The sequence below is a fragment of the Lithobates pipiens genome, unplaced genomic scaffold (assembly GCF_037356315.1).
Source record: "Lithobates pipiens isolate NorthernLeopardFrog02 unplaced genomic scaffold, aLitPip1_a1.2 Scaffold_8, whole genome shotgun sequence".
Classification (NCBI taxonomy): domain Eukaryota; kingdom Metazoa; phylum Chordata; class Amphibia; order Anura; family Ranidae; genus Lithobates; species Lithobates pipiens.
The window spans coordinates 135,117,579-135,133,141 of record NW_027507903.1 but is presented as its reverse complement, the minus strand read 5'-3'; the positions used below and the strand labels follow the sequence as shown (position 1 = coordinate 135,133,141).

Sequence of the window (15,563 nt, the reverse complement as noted above, 5' to 3'; positions counted from 1 at the left end):
CCTTTAAGATGCCAGTGATCCAGGAAGGGACTTTATGACACCGCTTCAGGGTTACTAGATCCAAAACCCCAATGAAGCATCGGCTTTGTTCGGGTCCTTGGCCAGCCGAGAGTGGGACGGGAGAGCCGGGCAAGTGGCGAAGGGGGGGGTGTCCCCTAGATCTGCTTATTATAAAAGTCAAGTGGCTGCTGAGTCTCATCGGTTGTTATTACAATGAAGCCGACCGCCGATGTAAAGAACAGTACTGGGGTGATGCCTGCAGGCTTCTCCCCGGCAAAACTCCTTGAAGCAATATCAGTAATATCAGTCTAGTTTGCTAATGATTTTTTTTTAAAAATCTGATATCGGCCTTACTAAAACACGGACAAAAATGCATTGTTTTTTGACCTGCCATGGCACTGCTCCACAAAAAAAAAAAAAAAATCAAGGGCTGTTATAGTAGAGTTTCATAGATATGCTCTACTTTAAGCTCTATTTTCTCTTCTGTGACACCCACCCAGACCTTTCAGGCAGAAATATAGTACAGAACACTACTTACCAAAGAGGACAGGCAAGGTGGTTTAGGAGCGCAGCTATCGGAATAACCTGGTGAAATCTCTGAGAGCCCAACACACTTGCTTACATTCCTCAGCACTGTAAAAGACAAATGGGGATATTACCATTATTTCACTAGTTTTTGTGTACATGTTTATATATGAAAAATGTTTAACACAATCAGCTAAACTGTACTCTGTATCTTATGGCCCCCATAAATATTTCAAAGTTCAGTCAATTCCCATTGAATCATTCAATGTTCAAGACATGGGTCCCACACAAGCACCACTCAGCTTGAGAAAGGTTAATAAAAAAAAATGTCCAAGCTGGATGGAAAATTATAGGCTAAACAATGCCAGAAACTTATCAGATACAGTCCCTGTTTGGCAGCCATGGATACCACGGCTGCCTGAATACAATAGTCAGCACTGCAGATTCCTTTATCCACAGTTAGCAGGAATGGAGAAACCACCTGATTTTCCCTAATTCAGCCCACTGGCTGAATAGGAGAAAAGTGAGCAATGTATGGTAGACTTTACAGAGATCAGCTGCCCTATTACTAATGTCAGAAAGACAACAGCACATTAAAATGAGCTGGCTTTACCTTGTTACTTGTTTGTGGAAATCTGTTAACTGCTTATGTGTTACTGTAATTGCTCCTCCCGATGTCTCCTTTGGTAAACCCTTCAATGCCGTTTCCAGCCATCTACAAAACATCTGAAAAGGGATAAGGAGAAATTTGTTACAAATTTACAGAAAATCAGAACGTAAAAATCTGCCATGGCAAAAACGACCCAAACATGTTATCATAACATTAGTGGTTCTTAAACAGGAAATATATGGTGGGTGGGTGCACTTTCACCATAAGAAAGCAAATTATGGCTCACTTACCCCTTTGTGGGCACTCCCCCAGCACTGACTGCTCAAAGCTGTCCTCAACACTTCATTCAAACTCCTCCACTGCTTTCACCTCTTGCAACTCTTTTGGCCACTGAACAGCCAGTGATGTTGTAACTGCTATGTGCACAAAAGTTTCATTGTCTATGCACCCTATGTTGTCAGCATACCAGGAGTGAGCTTAGCACACGCTGTGTATTGTACATGCCAGAAGAAACACTGCTAGGAACATTTCCTTTCCCAGTGACAGAGCCTCTAAATGCATGGTTAGCAGAGGATTCCTGATTTTTTTATACTTCGTACCTAAACATTGTTGTGTTTGAATGTGGCACACAGCTATCAAAGGTTGAGGACATATGCATTAAACTGCAAACCTACTATGGCAAATTTTTAAATTATACACTGAATCTATGATTTCCTTACCGGCCTGTCAAATATCATCATTTCCCACACAACTTCAGCCACGTCAGGCAACGTATAGGGAGGGAGACAGAAACAACAAGCATGGAGAATCTGGCTGACCAGCTGTTGCCCAAACTGATTCATTACTTGCTGAATCAGATCCTTCCGTACTTCAAAGTTCTCCTCGTGCTGTGTTAAGAAAAAATAAATAAATAAATAAAAAGATCAGCTACACATATATAGACCATAACACAATAATAATTTGTGTCTTTTTTTTTTCCCCTTTTAAAGATTTTTATTGTGCACACAGGGAATAAACATACAGTACATCAGATAGGGGTTACATCAACACTTATATCTCCATAAACACAGCATTAGTTTGCAAATATCTCTGTAACCTAAGTGTGCCATTCGGGACACTAAGCCTACCCCTATATCTCAGTATATATGCGCTTTTTTTTTTTCTTTTTTCCAAAACCAGTCAAAAATTTACAAACAAGGAACGAAGACTCCTCCTCCTCCCCCCCCCCCCACCCCCACACCCTGGGATGTCAACATTCAGTGTTACGTTTATTAAGATATAAGAAGGCCTGATCTGTCTGCAGTGAAGGGAGCAGGCCAACTATCCTCTCTTTGCCATGAATTAGGTAGTAGTAATAGGTCTTACCTATCTAATACTAATTTGTGTCTTAAGCAATTCTTTCAAACATACAAAATCAACACAAAAAACATGTAGTAGTAGTTTCCACACTTGAAGTCTTACATCATTGGATATCCCAGTGTGTATAAGATCACGCAGAAACTTCATGACACTACAGTTGGCATCTCGGTGGTCTAATGTAGTGGAAGCAATTGCCCACTGCAAGACATGCCCTAGCACCTGACTTCTCAGAAGGACAATGGGACATCGCTGTACGAATCTGAGAAAGAAAATAGAAAATCAGCACTTGTGCACACTTAAATAAGCAAATTTTACCAGGTTATTAAGATTACTAATAAACTACAGACTGCATGTTGCTGATCCAGGAGTATCGAAAGGTTAGGGGGATCATGAAGGAATTTATTCCCTATTAGAGCAAATTTGATCATGCACTTACTCTGCATTAGGTTTTAGGGTATGAAATATACAGGCTGTGTGTTTTAGCATGTGCCTTCTTTCAACATGACTATGCATAGCATGCAGAGGGGAATACCTAGGCTGCCACTGCAGACCTTGGTGCCCTAGGCATCTATCACACTGGCGGAGTCCCCCAGTGGGTCCGCCCAATCAGCAGGGGGTCTCTATGCTGAGACTATGGATGACAAGTCTGTGCCTGCTCTGCTGATACAGAGTGGACACGGACACAGCCTGCTGACCTCAATGGGCTGTCGGATGGAAACGAACTGCCTGTCCGTTTCCATTGGAATGCCATTCGATCAAATCCATCATCTGTCTGTTTTTAACAGACAGGATCGGATGTCGGCGAGTGTCAATGGATCCATAGAGAGCAATGGATGGTCTGATCTGGTCCGCCTGAAAAACTGACAGGTGGACACAATCGGTCCATCAGTGTGAAAGGGGCCTTACTGATACAGTGGTATAGTCCGAGTCATTAATCTATAGCAAAATATGCAGATGGATGTTGACTTCTTTGGCTGGAGTCTTGTTTCCAGTCAGCGACTGGAAGCAGTCAGGCAACTGGGATTTACAAAAATAGGATTTTTGTACTCACCGTAAAATCCTTCTCTCTGTAATTCACCGACCGACACAGCTCCTCTCTATAACTAAATGGGTTTGTTAGCCTTCCACTAGGAGAACTAGGCAAAATTGTAACAATACACAGAACTGTCAGTACCGCCCAGGGGGCAGACCCTGTGCTAACAACCCTCCCTGCTGCCCCAGCCGACTCAGTGTGTCAACAAGCAGTATAACGTAGAGAAAGGAGGGGTGGGTGCTGTCGGTCGGTGAATGACAGAGAAAGGGATTTTACAGTGAGCACAAAAATCCTATTTTCTCTTATATTCACAGACCGCTCCTCTCTGTAACTAAATGGGATGTCCCAAAGCAGTGGGGTGGGAAAAAACAGCATTAAAACTTCATCCACCATGGCAAGTGGGAACTATTGAAACTAAACCCACAAAAAAACATCAGTGTACGGAAAAACACACCGCCATATAACCGGGTATTCTCAACAGGATAGATCCCCAACACCGCAACCTTTTTGCAGAAGTAATGCAACAGTGCATTAACAGTACTGCGTTTTTATCGAAAATCCAGGAAAAAATCTCAATTGCAACTACACGGCCGCCTGCAAGACTTTGCGGCCAAAACAGGCATCAGCCGATGCACTGAAGTCTACCTTGTAAAACTTGGTAACGTATGGACAGACGACTAGGTCGTCGCTTTACACATCTGAGCAACCGACACTTGGTGACGGAAGGCCCAAGACGTTCCGATTGCCCTTGTAGAGTGAGCCGTGACCGGAAAGGGGGGGTGTCTGCCCCTTCAAGGCATAGGCTTGCACTACAATCTGTCTAAAGCACCTAGAAATGGTGGCAGACAAGACCGCCATAGCCTTCTTTGGACCAGCCACCAAAACAAACAGCGAGTCTGACTTCCGAAAGGGAGCTGTGGCAGACAAATACACTTTTAGAGCCCTAACCACGTCGAGAGTGTGAAGGGCCACCTCTTTGGGGTGCTTCGGCTTAAGACACAACAATGGCAATACAATGTCATCATTGAGATGAAAGGCCGAGACCACCTTCAGTAGAAAGGACGGTTACGGACGCAACACCACCTTATCCCTGTGGATGACCATATAAGGCGACTTGCAGGACAAGGTTGCCAATTCCGAAACCCTCCTGGCCAATGTTATGGCCACTAGGAAAACCACCTTCTTTGAAAGGGTCAATAAGGGAATCTCCCTGATATTCTCAAACGGTGGCTTTTGAAGCCCCGAAAAAACACCAGGTTCAAATCCCACGGAGGTAACGGTGGACGCACCGGAGGGACTACATGTCGTACCCCCTGAACAAAGATGCTCACTAATGAATGAGAAGCCAGGGGTCGCTGAAAAAAAAAAAAAAAAAAAGACAGCCAGAGCTAAAGTTTGACCCTTAACGGTGCTCAACGCCAACTTCTGGTTTACACCTTGCTGAAGAAACAGCAGGATCTTGGATATAGAAAAGAGCGCAGATGCCACCTTTTCTCCTCACACATGGAGATATAGGCCTTCCAGGTACAATGATATATCTTCCGTGAAGAAGATTTCCGCGCCCTCAACATAGTCGGGATCACCGAGTCTGACAGACCCCAGTTCCTCAGCACCTGGCTCTCAATAGCCATGCCATTAAAACCAGCGATGGTAAAGCAGGTGAAAGATTGGACCTCGAGTTAGGAGGTCCTCACGCAGCGGCAGCCGTCAGGGAGCATCCGCCACCAGACGCACCATGTCTACGTACCAGGGCCGCTGAGGCCAATCTGGGGCCACCAGGATTACTGGGATCCCCTCGGCTTCTACTCTGCGCAGCAGACGGGGCAACAGCTTTAGCGGAGGAAAGGCGTAGATCAGCTGGTACTGATCCCATGGAGCCACCAGGGCATATGCCCACAGATCTCTTGTCCTGGACACGAATCTCGGCACCTTCTGATTGAGGCGGGAGGCCAATAGATCCACATCTGGTGTGCCCCATTTCAGGCACAACCGCCTGAATATCTCCGGATGCAATGCCCATTCTCCTGGGTCCAGCATCTGTCGACTCAGATAGTCCGCCTGCCAATTTTTCACCCCCGGGGTGTAAATGGCCGACAGGGCCGGAACGTGACGCTCTGCCCACCGAAGTATGTGATCGACCTCCCGAGCAGCGGCTGACCTTCTTGTTCCCCCTTAGTGATTTATGTACGCCACAGCCGTGGCATTGTCTGACTGTATCCTGGTCAGACGCCCCTGGAGACACATCGACCATGTGTGGAGACACAGCCTGATCGCTCTCAATTCGAGCAGATTAATTGGCAACTTGGATTCTTCCTTCGACCAGAGGCCCCGAGCCGACTGAATCCCCATCACTCCACCCCAACCGGATAGACGGGCGTCCGTAGTGATCACCGCCCATTTCAGAGGAAGGAACGATTTTCCAGACTGAATCACCGGGGACCTCAACCACCCGATCAGGGAGTCCCTGGCTGGCTGGCTCACCTGGATCTGCCGATCCAGGGACAATGGAGATTTGTCCCATTTTGTCAAGATCTCCTTCTGCAGGACTCTGGTGTGGAACTGGGCATGAGGTACTGCCTCGAAGGAGGCTACCATGAGCCCCAGTACTTGCATGCAAAAGCGGAGCGACGACCACTTGCGGTTCATCAGTAGTTTGACCGCAGATCTGAGAGTCTGCAATTTGTCTGAAGGGAGAAAAACCCTCGCTTCCCTGGATTCCAATAGTAAACCTATGTTCTCCAGACACTGGGTCGGTACAATCCCCGACTTCTTTAGGTTCAACAGCCACCCAAATTCTCGCAGGGTATGCATGGTGATCGCCACATCCTCCTCTAATTCTGAGGCGGAAGATGCTCTCAGGAGGAGATTGTCTAGATAACCCACGATCGCGATCCCGCGTTATTGCAACAACGCCAACACTGGAGCCAGTACTTTGGTAAAGACTCGGGGGGCTAATGCCAGGCCAAAAGAGAGCCACAAATTAGTAGTGGGTGTCCCCGACTGCCAAGCGCAGACATTTTTGATGCCGAAGGCATATGGGTATGTGCAGGTACGCATTCTGGATGTCAGAGGACGCCAGGGAGTCCCCTTGGAGTGCAGCGACTACTGAGCGAACTGATTCCATTCAAAACCTCTGTACTTTTACAAAGTGATTGAGGGCTTTTAAGTCCAAGATTGGACATACCCCTTCCTTCTTGGGAACCACAAACAGATTTGAGTAGAACCCCTGGAAGCGTTCCGATTCCGGGAAACAGGTACAATCACCCCCTGATTCAGCCAGTCCCTCACCGTCCCTAACAGGGCCTCCCGGCGAACCAGGGATGCAGGTATGCTGGAGGGGAAGAATCTGTTTGCCGGCCAAGAGAAACTATCTTGTAGCCTGTGGAAATCAGGTCGCAGACCCATTGTTCGGATAATCGGGAGGTCCACCGGGCTGCAAACTCCCGAAGGCGACCCCCCACCCGAGATGTGGGTGGGTGCAAACCTTCATGTGGTAGCATTTTTGTTTGCAGGCTTGTTAGGCTTGCGGTTCCAGAGACTCTTCTGACCGCCCGGGAACGTCCTGTCGGGCTGGGAACATTTTGTCGAAGCACTGGGCGGATGACAAAGCCGCTTGTGAGCGGAAAAAGAGGGCCCTTGCCTGCGGTGTGGCTCCTTAGCCTTCCTGGCCTGTGGGAGTAGTGTACTCTTACCATCCGTGGCATTTTTAATAATGTCATCCAACGAAGCTCCATAGAGCCAGTCGCCAAGGAAGGGAAGATCCGTTAGGGCTTTTTTAGATGCCTGGTCAGCAGACCAGCATTTTAACCAAATCAGGCGCCTTAGCACCACAGCTGACACTGAAGCCCTGGATAACAGAGGGAGACTATCCAGGTGCCACGTCACAAACGTACTTAAGGCCTTGCACTAGTTGGTCTGCTAGTTCCACACAGACAGGGGAGGCCTGTTGCTCTCCCAATTCACGGTGGAAAAGTTTTGCCCACTCAGTCAGTGTCTGCGACACCAGTGCGGATGCCAGTACAGGTCGAATGGCTGACCCCACAACCGTAAACAAGGAACCACTTCTTGAGAAGGCTTTCCTCAAAGGGGTAACGCACCGCCATGTTTTTGGGGACCGAAAAGGTCCTTTGCGGCCAACCCCATTCCCTGTAGATGAACTTGTCAAAATAAGTCAAATACGGAAACACCTTAGGTGAAAGTGCTGGCTTGCGGAACCCAAAAGGGAGATACATCAGCAGAGGGATTCGCTGGCTCCTGGATCTTCAGGGTATCACGCACAGCTGTGATAAGTGCTCCAACAAGCGTTTTGTCACGCCTGGACCCGGAATCATCCTCGCTGTACGAATGGTCCTGGTCAGCGTTGTCTGATAGGTCAGAGCAGGGGTCACCAGCCACAGCAAGGCCCGAGTCTGCATCAGAGCTCTCCCCAGAGGACGGGGGGGGGGGGGCCCTTTTACGCGCACCTTTCCTTCCATGCACTGCCTGACAGACAGTGCCATGTGGTGACAAGAAAAATCCCATAACAGCGCTGCCTTCACCAGCAAAAATACCTCCACAGACACCTTTTGGGAACCCCCCCACACTGGGATCAGGACCATCACTAGCCGCACAGACCCCCTACAGGTGAGAGACCCAGCGATCCCCATACACACACCGCCTGCAGCACACGCAGGGAAGATAGGGACGTGGAAAAGAAGAGAAGGAGGTGAGGTGGCTCCTGAATCGACCTCCCAGGGAATGCCCAGCTGCTCATCCCCCCGGGGAAGGGAGAGCCGTACTTACCAGTCCTGAAGAGCTGGGAGACATTCCATTACAGACCCACTCCCGCGCAGTTACAGGGTGGCTGCTGGCCCGGGTATACTGTGATCCAGACATCAGTAGCCCGGTCATATGTATAACCCGGAGCATTGAAGCTCGCCGACCACCTCTGGAGCTGAGGTTTGTCGTGGCCTGCCGAGCCTTAGCTGCAACCTGCACACGCTCGATGGCAGGAATGGGGGGACTACAAGGATAACTCAACCAGCCTGTCACCCAGCCGGCAGTTGATACAAGATCCCAGGATCTTTCATCTTGCGCAAAAGTATAAATCCTGCATCAAAAAAAAATGGACCAAAGGGCCCGCAGGGTTCCTTGGGTCATTCTCCTTCACTAGGCAAAATAAAACAGTCTGCTGGGGCAGCAGGGAGGGTTGTTAGCACAGGGTCAGCCCCCTGGGCGGTACTGACAGTTCTGTGTATTGTGTTACAATTTTGCCTAGTTCTCCTAGTGGCAGGCTAACAAACCCATTTAGTTACAGAGAGGAGCTATGTCGGTCGGTGAATATAAGAGAAAACAGTTCAGCCAAGGCAGCCAGTGTATTTTTCTCTGTACAGGTTTCCTTTTATGCCAATGTTCAAGCAAGCACTGAATATTAAAATAAACATGAGGTCTTTAGCACTCATAACATGCAGAGATAATGGGTTTTAATTATAGTAGATGCAAAAGTGAGATTTTTGGATTACCTATAAAATCCTTTTTTTGGAGCACATCACGGAATACATGGTATATTCATGACTCATTGGGTTGTACTGCAGCCTTCAGAAATGGACACAGAGAAAAAAGGCAGACTTCTCGACCCAGGCATAAACTTTCCCATCACACCCTAGCCTCATTTTGGAGCAAGCAATGAGAAACACAGAGGGGAAGAGATCCCAATTTCCTGTGATGTACTCCAAGAAAAGCATTTTACAGGTAAACCAAAAAACAAGAATTTTAATTTGTCAATTCTAGATGTTAGAGTACAGTACAAGACACAAGCAAAATAATCAGACCCTGGTTAGAAGGGCAACACATTCATTTGTGACCAAGATGGTCCAAACTGGCAAGTATTCTGAAAGCTGTTGCTGAAACTCAGTGACAGCGTGTGAGAGTTCCTCCCTTGTCTCAAGGAACTGATAGAAAAAGTGCCCTGGAGGTAGCTCAACACTAGGCAGGTGGAAGACAGATTTGCATGGAAAAAAAATGACCCCCAAGGCATACTTTGTACTGTGGGACTTCCATGCAGGTTCCTACCTACCTGAGGAAAGTATTGTAGGACCCCACAAAATACACCCCCCCCCCCCCCAACCTCTGTTGTTGGGAAGACATTGGTTTGCTGATGGGTATATAGGTACCCTTGCTGAGAACACTGGTCCTGGAAAGCTGAGAGAGCATCGAACTGAAAAGCACCAGTGCACTAATACCCCAGGGGATTTTCTATGACTATATGAAAGAAAAAACAAACACTCTGTGCCCCCTGCCCCATGAGGTACAAAAAGTAGTACAGAAAATCGCACATGTCTAATTTTAACCAACGCACTGCAACCAGCGCATAGATGTGAATGGGCTCACTGGATTCAATGTCATTTTAGGACACGTGTATTTTTGTGTGTTCCAAAATGCACAAAAATACAAAGATGTGAACCAGGCCTAAAGGGATTTCCACTCAACACAGGCAATTAACAATCCAGGCTGCAGGGCTTATGCAAATCCCCATATCTTCACCTATTACAGTCGGCATGCCCAACGTGCTTTCAGAGACTCAACTTCCCCTTCAGGGGGTCGCTGCCCTGGACCTGTAAATCATCCTGCCAGCATTCATCGGATACCAGGTAACCCAGATAGTGATGCTCAAAGGATCCAGAGTTGACTGGCAACATTAAAGATCATCTCTGTTCTTCCTGAGCAGGGTTCAGATACCATATTTCTGGGCCTCATTGCTGTAGGCAACCGATCAGTTAAAGCTCTTCCTTTCCCCATCAGGGGAGTGCTGAAGTAGGCAGTAAAAATCCATAGGATAACGTCTACATAAGGAAATTCTGCAGAGAGACTACGCAAATTCATCCGCCATCTAAGGATGCTAGCAAAAATCTGAGGGTAATCTGTGATGGGAAGGGTTATGCTTGGGCAGTGAAGCCTTTCTTTTCCAGTCTTTTCACCAGATGGTAGCAGCATAGCACAAATCATGTATATGAAGATGCCCTGCATCCTGTGATGTACGATTAAGAAACAGAGGTCATTTGCAGCAAGGTAACTAAAATAGGCAGCCATATCCAAATAGGAATAGCTGAGGAGTGATAACAGTGCAGATGTGGAAAACCTATTTACCTGGTAAAGAGCCTGAAAAGGTCATCAACAGTGTCTGGGTGATTACGAAGTCCATTTTGCTGCTCCAAGAGTTGAAATGTAGGAACACAGAGAGCCTGCGCCAGCAAAAACAAACATTAATGTAAAAACTAGGCCTACATAGGTTAAATAATTTAAAATATTGGCATTTGTAAGGGGAGTCTAAAACTGCTGAGGTATTATGGGTACTGAGCATATAAACTTGGAGAGTATTATACCATCTCAACAATAAATGATTGGGTAGAGACTCATTACACAAATAGAAATCACTGCGTAAGTTGGAAAAGTGGCCATAATATGAGATTTTAACCACCTTAAAATTGACTGGTGTAACTTGCAAGATCTTATGGGACAAGTAAATGTCTAGCCTCAGCTTGAACCTATGTTCTTCTGAAAAAGCGAATCTTAAACAAGCTAGAGATTAAAATATTAATATTAAGGAAAACCTTGGTATCAGCCACTCTATCATCATTTAAAGTGCATCTATGATCAAAATGTAACATTGTATATTTTCACACTGTATTTTATTTCTAGCATACTCCTATTAATCTGAAAAATCTTGAAGTTTGTAAACTTACTTTGTAAAGATCCCCACAAATTTACTTCCTTTGAATTCTATGACACTTATTTACCATCACCTGTTTAAAGGCAGTGCTAGGTCACAATTTACAGAGCCTGCCTTCTCAACTAAAGAAGTGCTGAGAAGTTTCAGGAGGCAGATTCAGTAGAGCATGGGTGCTCAACTTGTGGCCCTCCAGCTGTTGCAGAACTACAAGTCCCATCATGCTTCTGCCTTTGGGAGTCATGCTCTTTGTACTTGTAGTTCTGCAAAAGCTGGAGGGCCACAGATTGAGCACTCACGCAGTAGAGGATCACAGCTTGTATGCATCAAGGTACCATGGGATATGTAGTCCATAGAACTTGAATGTAAATACACAGGAAGATGCAAAGCATGCAGGGAATCCAAGAACCTGTGGAAAGGGATAGACTGCAGACAGGCAGTGCTCAGGACATGAAAAAAAATTCTTCATGCAAGCCTATATTGGGTTGTCGAAAATAACTATTGTTTGTATTATTACAATGTTGATGTTACAAAAAGAAAGTGTGACCGTCTTTACCTTAATAGTAAAGTTGCGTTGTAAAAAAAAAAGAAAACAAAAGAAAAAATAGGCTGGAAAGTCTCAAACACGTCATTTAAGAAAATATTTCACACAGACTTGGAGGAAATATATTTAGGCAAAAGACCTGGAACATAAATCAGAGCAATTCAAATTGTTCTTCGGAAAGAAATTAACTGCTTGTCTTCTGCCCACAGTAGTTGTACTGGTACCCTGCAGCCTTTCCTCCAGGTTTGGGGAGTGCATGTGCATGACACAGCATGATTTTAGCAGATGACTTCAGCCAATCGGCTGCGGCCAATCACAATTACAAAAACACAGAACTGCGTGTACAGTTTCTTCTCCCTGGAAAGCAGATTTATCCCTGTAACTGATAAATCATCAAGCGAGCTTGTTCTTTTGAAAAACAAGATTTACTGGCCAGATCACCAGGTGAAAATAGACGAAAGAAAGCCTAAAAAGAAAAACTAATGCAGCCATCACATCTGATTGAAGATGGAAGGTTAGGCTGCAGAGCTGCAGAAGAGACATCCACTGTCCTAAGGCACTAGCAAAAAAAAACTAACACAAGTTGGTAGTAGGGGGGGTTAAGCCAGGATTGACCTACAGCTTTTTGCTAGCATAAAATCCTCCTGTAAGCAGTGCTATAACCCAAAGTTTCTAGACTTCTTGTGTCCTTCAAAGGACAAGAAAATATATGTTGAACATATCAGCACAAGTGAACTGAAAGTGCTGGCAGAAACTCACCTGCAACATTTCAAGCAATCCTTGTTGGCAACCTTCCTCCATCCCATACTCATCCACCAAGATGCTACCCAGATATAGGAAACATGAATGTTGGTGAATCTGGTAGACATTAACCATCTGAAAAATATTACCAGACAACTGTTATAAACAATAAACAGAGACATCTTCCCAAGTACACACACATTGAAAGTTGCATTTGAAGTCAAAGCAAGTCATTTGTTATAAATATATTTGATAACTTATGGTAAAAATTCAAAACATTTAAAATATAAACAAACTTCCAGTGCAGGACAATTCTGACATTTTTGTCATTCATGTAAAATCTGCATTTTTTTTTTTTTTTAGCAGAGGCCCAGTGGCATCCTTCCTGGGCTTCCCAATGGCACTGTTAAAAAGGCAGCGGCTGGAGGGGGACAACTCCCTTGTACAGGCATTTGTGAGACTGGGGAAGTTTGCCTGTCAATTTTTTTTACTCCTAGTATGCAGATGGCCGCGAATGTTGGAATGTGGTTCTCCACCCAAAAGAGAAACAAGCTTGCCTCCTTCAGAGCTGTCCGACTTCTGACATCCCCCAGGGTGACCATGTAGGTGAGGGGGGTCCAGTGTAGGAGAGACTTTTAGCTCTCAGTTGCGGAACATTCCCGGACAGCTCCTGAGGGGACCAGGTGTCCTGGACAGTTAAATAGTAAATCTCGGGCCAGTCTAAAAGGATGGTGTCTGTTACTATCTCCCAGGTAGAGAAGAGGAACACCTTTCCAGATGGATTGGTGCGTTGAAATCCACCATGCCAGGGAGATTGTTTTTTGCCTAGCTGAAAGGAAGCAGTGGGCGATCAAGGGATTTGTTTTTCCACATCATGAGAATGTTGGGTTCCAAAAGGGCTGGAGTGGAAATGAACAAACAGAACTGCCTCGATAGAGGCAAACCATGATCCCAGAACCCTCATGAGGAAGCCAAGAACATAAAAAAGCATGTCTGGTCATCGCAACTCACCATACATTTTGTGAGTACGCCACAGGGGATCACCTTACTTATCAATGGAAGAGGTAAGGCACAGAGGAGCTGAGAAAAATGGGGCTAATTGTACTAAGGCTATAAACGATCCAGTGGCTGAAAGTAACCATGGGTCTGGGACAGTTTCCATTCCAACACATACATCAAAGGAAACTGACCCAGAGTACGGGGGGTGGGGGGCGTCCGCATATAACCCGTGGTCTATAACTACAGATCCTGTGTCCTGTACTGTTCGATTAGGATAAACTTACTACTAAAAGAAACTGTAAGGAACTTATATAACGGGTTGACAAACTTTGCATTCAAAGTATATCAGCCTGCCCTTTATTATGTTTAACACAACCGAATTAGATAAATCATTTGAGCTTCTACTTTTTGTTTAAGAAGATAATGTAAAATACCTGTGTGACAAGAGGCTGTAGGAGTGCAGCAGATCCTTTTCCAACACAGCGCACAGCAAAGCGAAGACATCGGCAACATCGTTCCACAACTCTGTTGTCAGCACGATGCTTGTTCAAGGTCTCTGACATGACGGGCCATATCTGAGATTGAAACTGCTATTATCACCAACAAACGGACAGTGTAGTCATTAAAAATTTTACAAGATTACCGGCAACCACAGACGTTACACACATACACAATCTTACACAAAAAGGGCAAGCCCACCTTTTGATTACTTACTTCTTGGATGACTTTTTGGCATGGGTGGGTCTGTCCATTTTCTACTGAGGGAATGGTGTGCCTTAAAATAAAACACAATCCATCAAGAGCATGCATTACACCACTGTATAAATCAAAAACAAAAAGAGCACACACAGTTGTAAACTGCATTCACCAAATGGCAATAACAGGCTTTATCAGTTGGCCATATTCCTTTATCGAAAGGCCTTTAAAAGCACTCTGCGTTGCCCAACAACCACCAACCACATACACAATGTGTTTACTGCTTACATGATGCATTTACAGCAGGACTAGTTGAGCACAGGTATACAGGAATACTTGACAATGTTTAGTTCATAGCAATAAAATGGCCACAAAATAAAAAAAATTCACTTTTAAGTGCAGATTAAATTCTGATTTGCTGATTGTGTGCAATGCAGAGACAGTACTGATCAAAAACGGTTATAACCAGCTACTATCAAAATAGCAGTACATTGTATTTCATGATGTTATAACGGATGCATTGCAGCACTGCTAGTGGTATGACACATACCTGAAGATGACTGCCAGTCGGTCCAGAAATAGCGTGGGGTCAGAGGACAAGCCATTATTAGGGTCTTGGGAGAGGAGCTGAACAGAGAAGTAGGGAATAGGTTTCTTGACATATTAAAAATAAATGCATACAACCACTGGGAACTGCAGTTTACCTTGACATTAGCCAGAAGAGAAACCCCATACAAAAAGCTTTTTACACAAGATAAACTAGGAAAAAGATTTTATTATAGGGCAGTGGTGGAAGAAAATTAAAGTTGCTAAAAATGATCCTATATAGGAGGGGCTTAGCAGCTGCTGTCATAAAACGGTTTGACAAGACGTTCACAAACACTTTGCCTACAGCTACAAGATAGAGAAATACAAAGTAAAATTGTTACTTTTGTATCCACTATTTCATTTATTTTCAAAGGATGGGCTTTGATCTGCATATGATGTCAAGTGAAGGAACCCGATATGCACAAACAAAAAAACATTTCTGGAGAACTTCAGATTCCTTTTACATAGGCTGTTGGAGCTCAAATGGGAGAGGGTACTTGTCAAAAATCAGGTACCCGCACCCCCTTCCCCAAAAGCAGATGGCAGCCTTAAAGCAAAACTTCCGCTTTTGGGTGGAGCTCTGCTTTAACTATCAGCAAAGTTACTGCAGAGTTAATAGGCTGATGGCATACATTTTGTAAATTACTCAGGCCTATAGAGGGTGTACGGGTGTGACAGTTAAACTAGTTAAGCATAGGTCTACTTTAAATATATCGATTAAGACAGTAGATCTAGGAGGAGCCAATCTTGCATGCATCAACAT

General features: G+C 45.2%; 1 protein-coding gene across 8 annotated transcripts in view; it reads right to left on the bottom strand.

The window, feature by feature from the left end:
• Positions 1 to 15,563, bottom strand: part of TNPO3 (transportin 3) — a 90,834-nt gene that overhangs the window by 2,092 nt on the left and 73,179 nt on the right. For 2 of the 8 annotated variants that reach the window (XM_077469495.1, XM_077469499.1), the window contains 9 exons: positions 14,763 to 14,839; positions 14,216 to 14,291; positions 13,951 to 14,106; positions 12,536 to 12,652; positions 10,653 to 10,747; positions 2,597 to 2,753; positions 1,855 to 2,022; positions 1,139 to 1,251; positions 539 to 633 (listed from right to left, as the gene is read on the bottom strand). In XM_077469495.1, coding sequence (XP_077325621.1) covers positions 573 to 633; positions 1,139 to 1,251; positions 1,855 to 2,022; positions 2,597 to 2,753; positions 10,653 to 10,747; positions 12,536 to 12,652; positions 13,951 to 14,106; positions 14,216 to 14,291; positions 14,763 to 14,839 — 1,020 coding nt within the window. In that variant the 3' untranslated portion in view covers positions 539 to 572. Of the gene's footprint in view, positions 1 to 538; positions 634 to 1,138; positions 1,252 to 1,854; positions 2,023 to 2,596; positions 2,754 to 7,839; positions 7,874 to 10,652; positions 10,748 to 12,535; positions 12,653 to 13,950; positions 14,107 to 14,215; positions 14,292 to 14,762; positions 14,840 to 15,563 lie in introns of those variants that run through there. The other 6 variants (XM_077469496.1, XM_077469500.1, XM_077469498.1 and 3 more) reach the window with 4 other exon arrangements.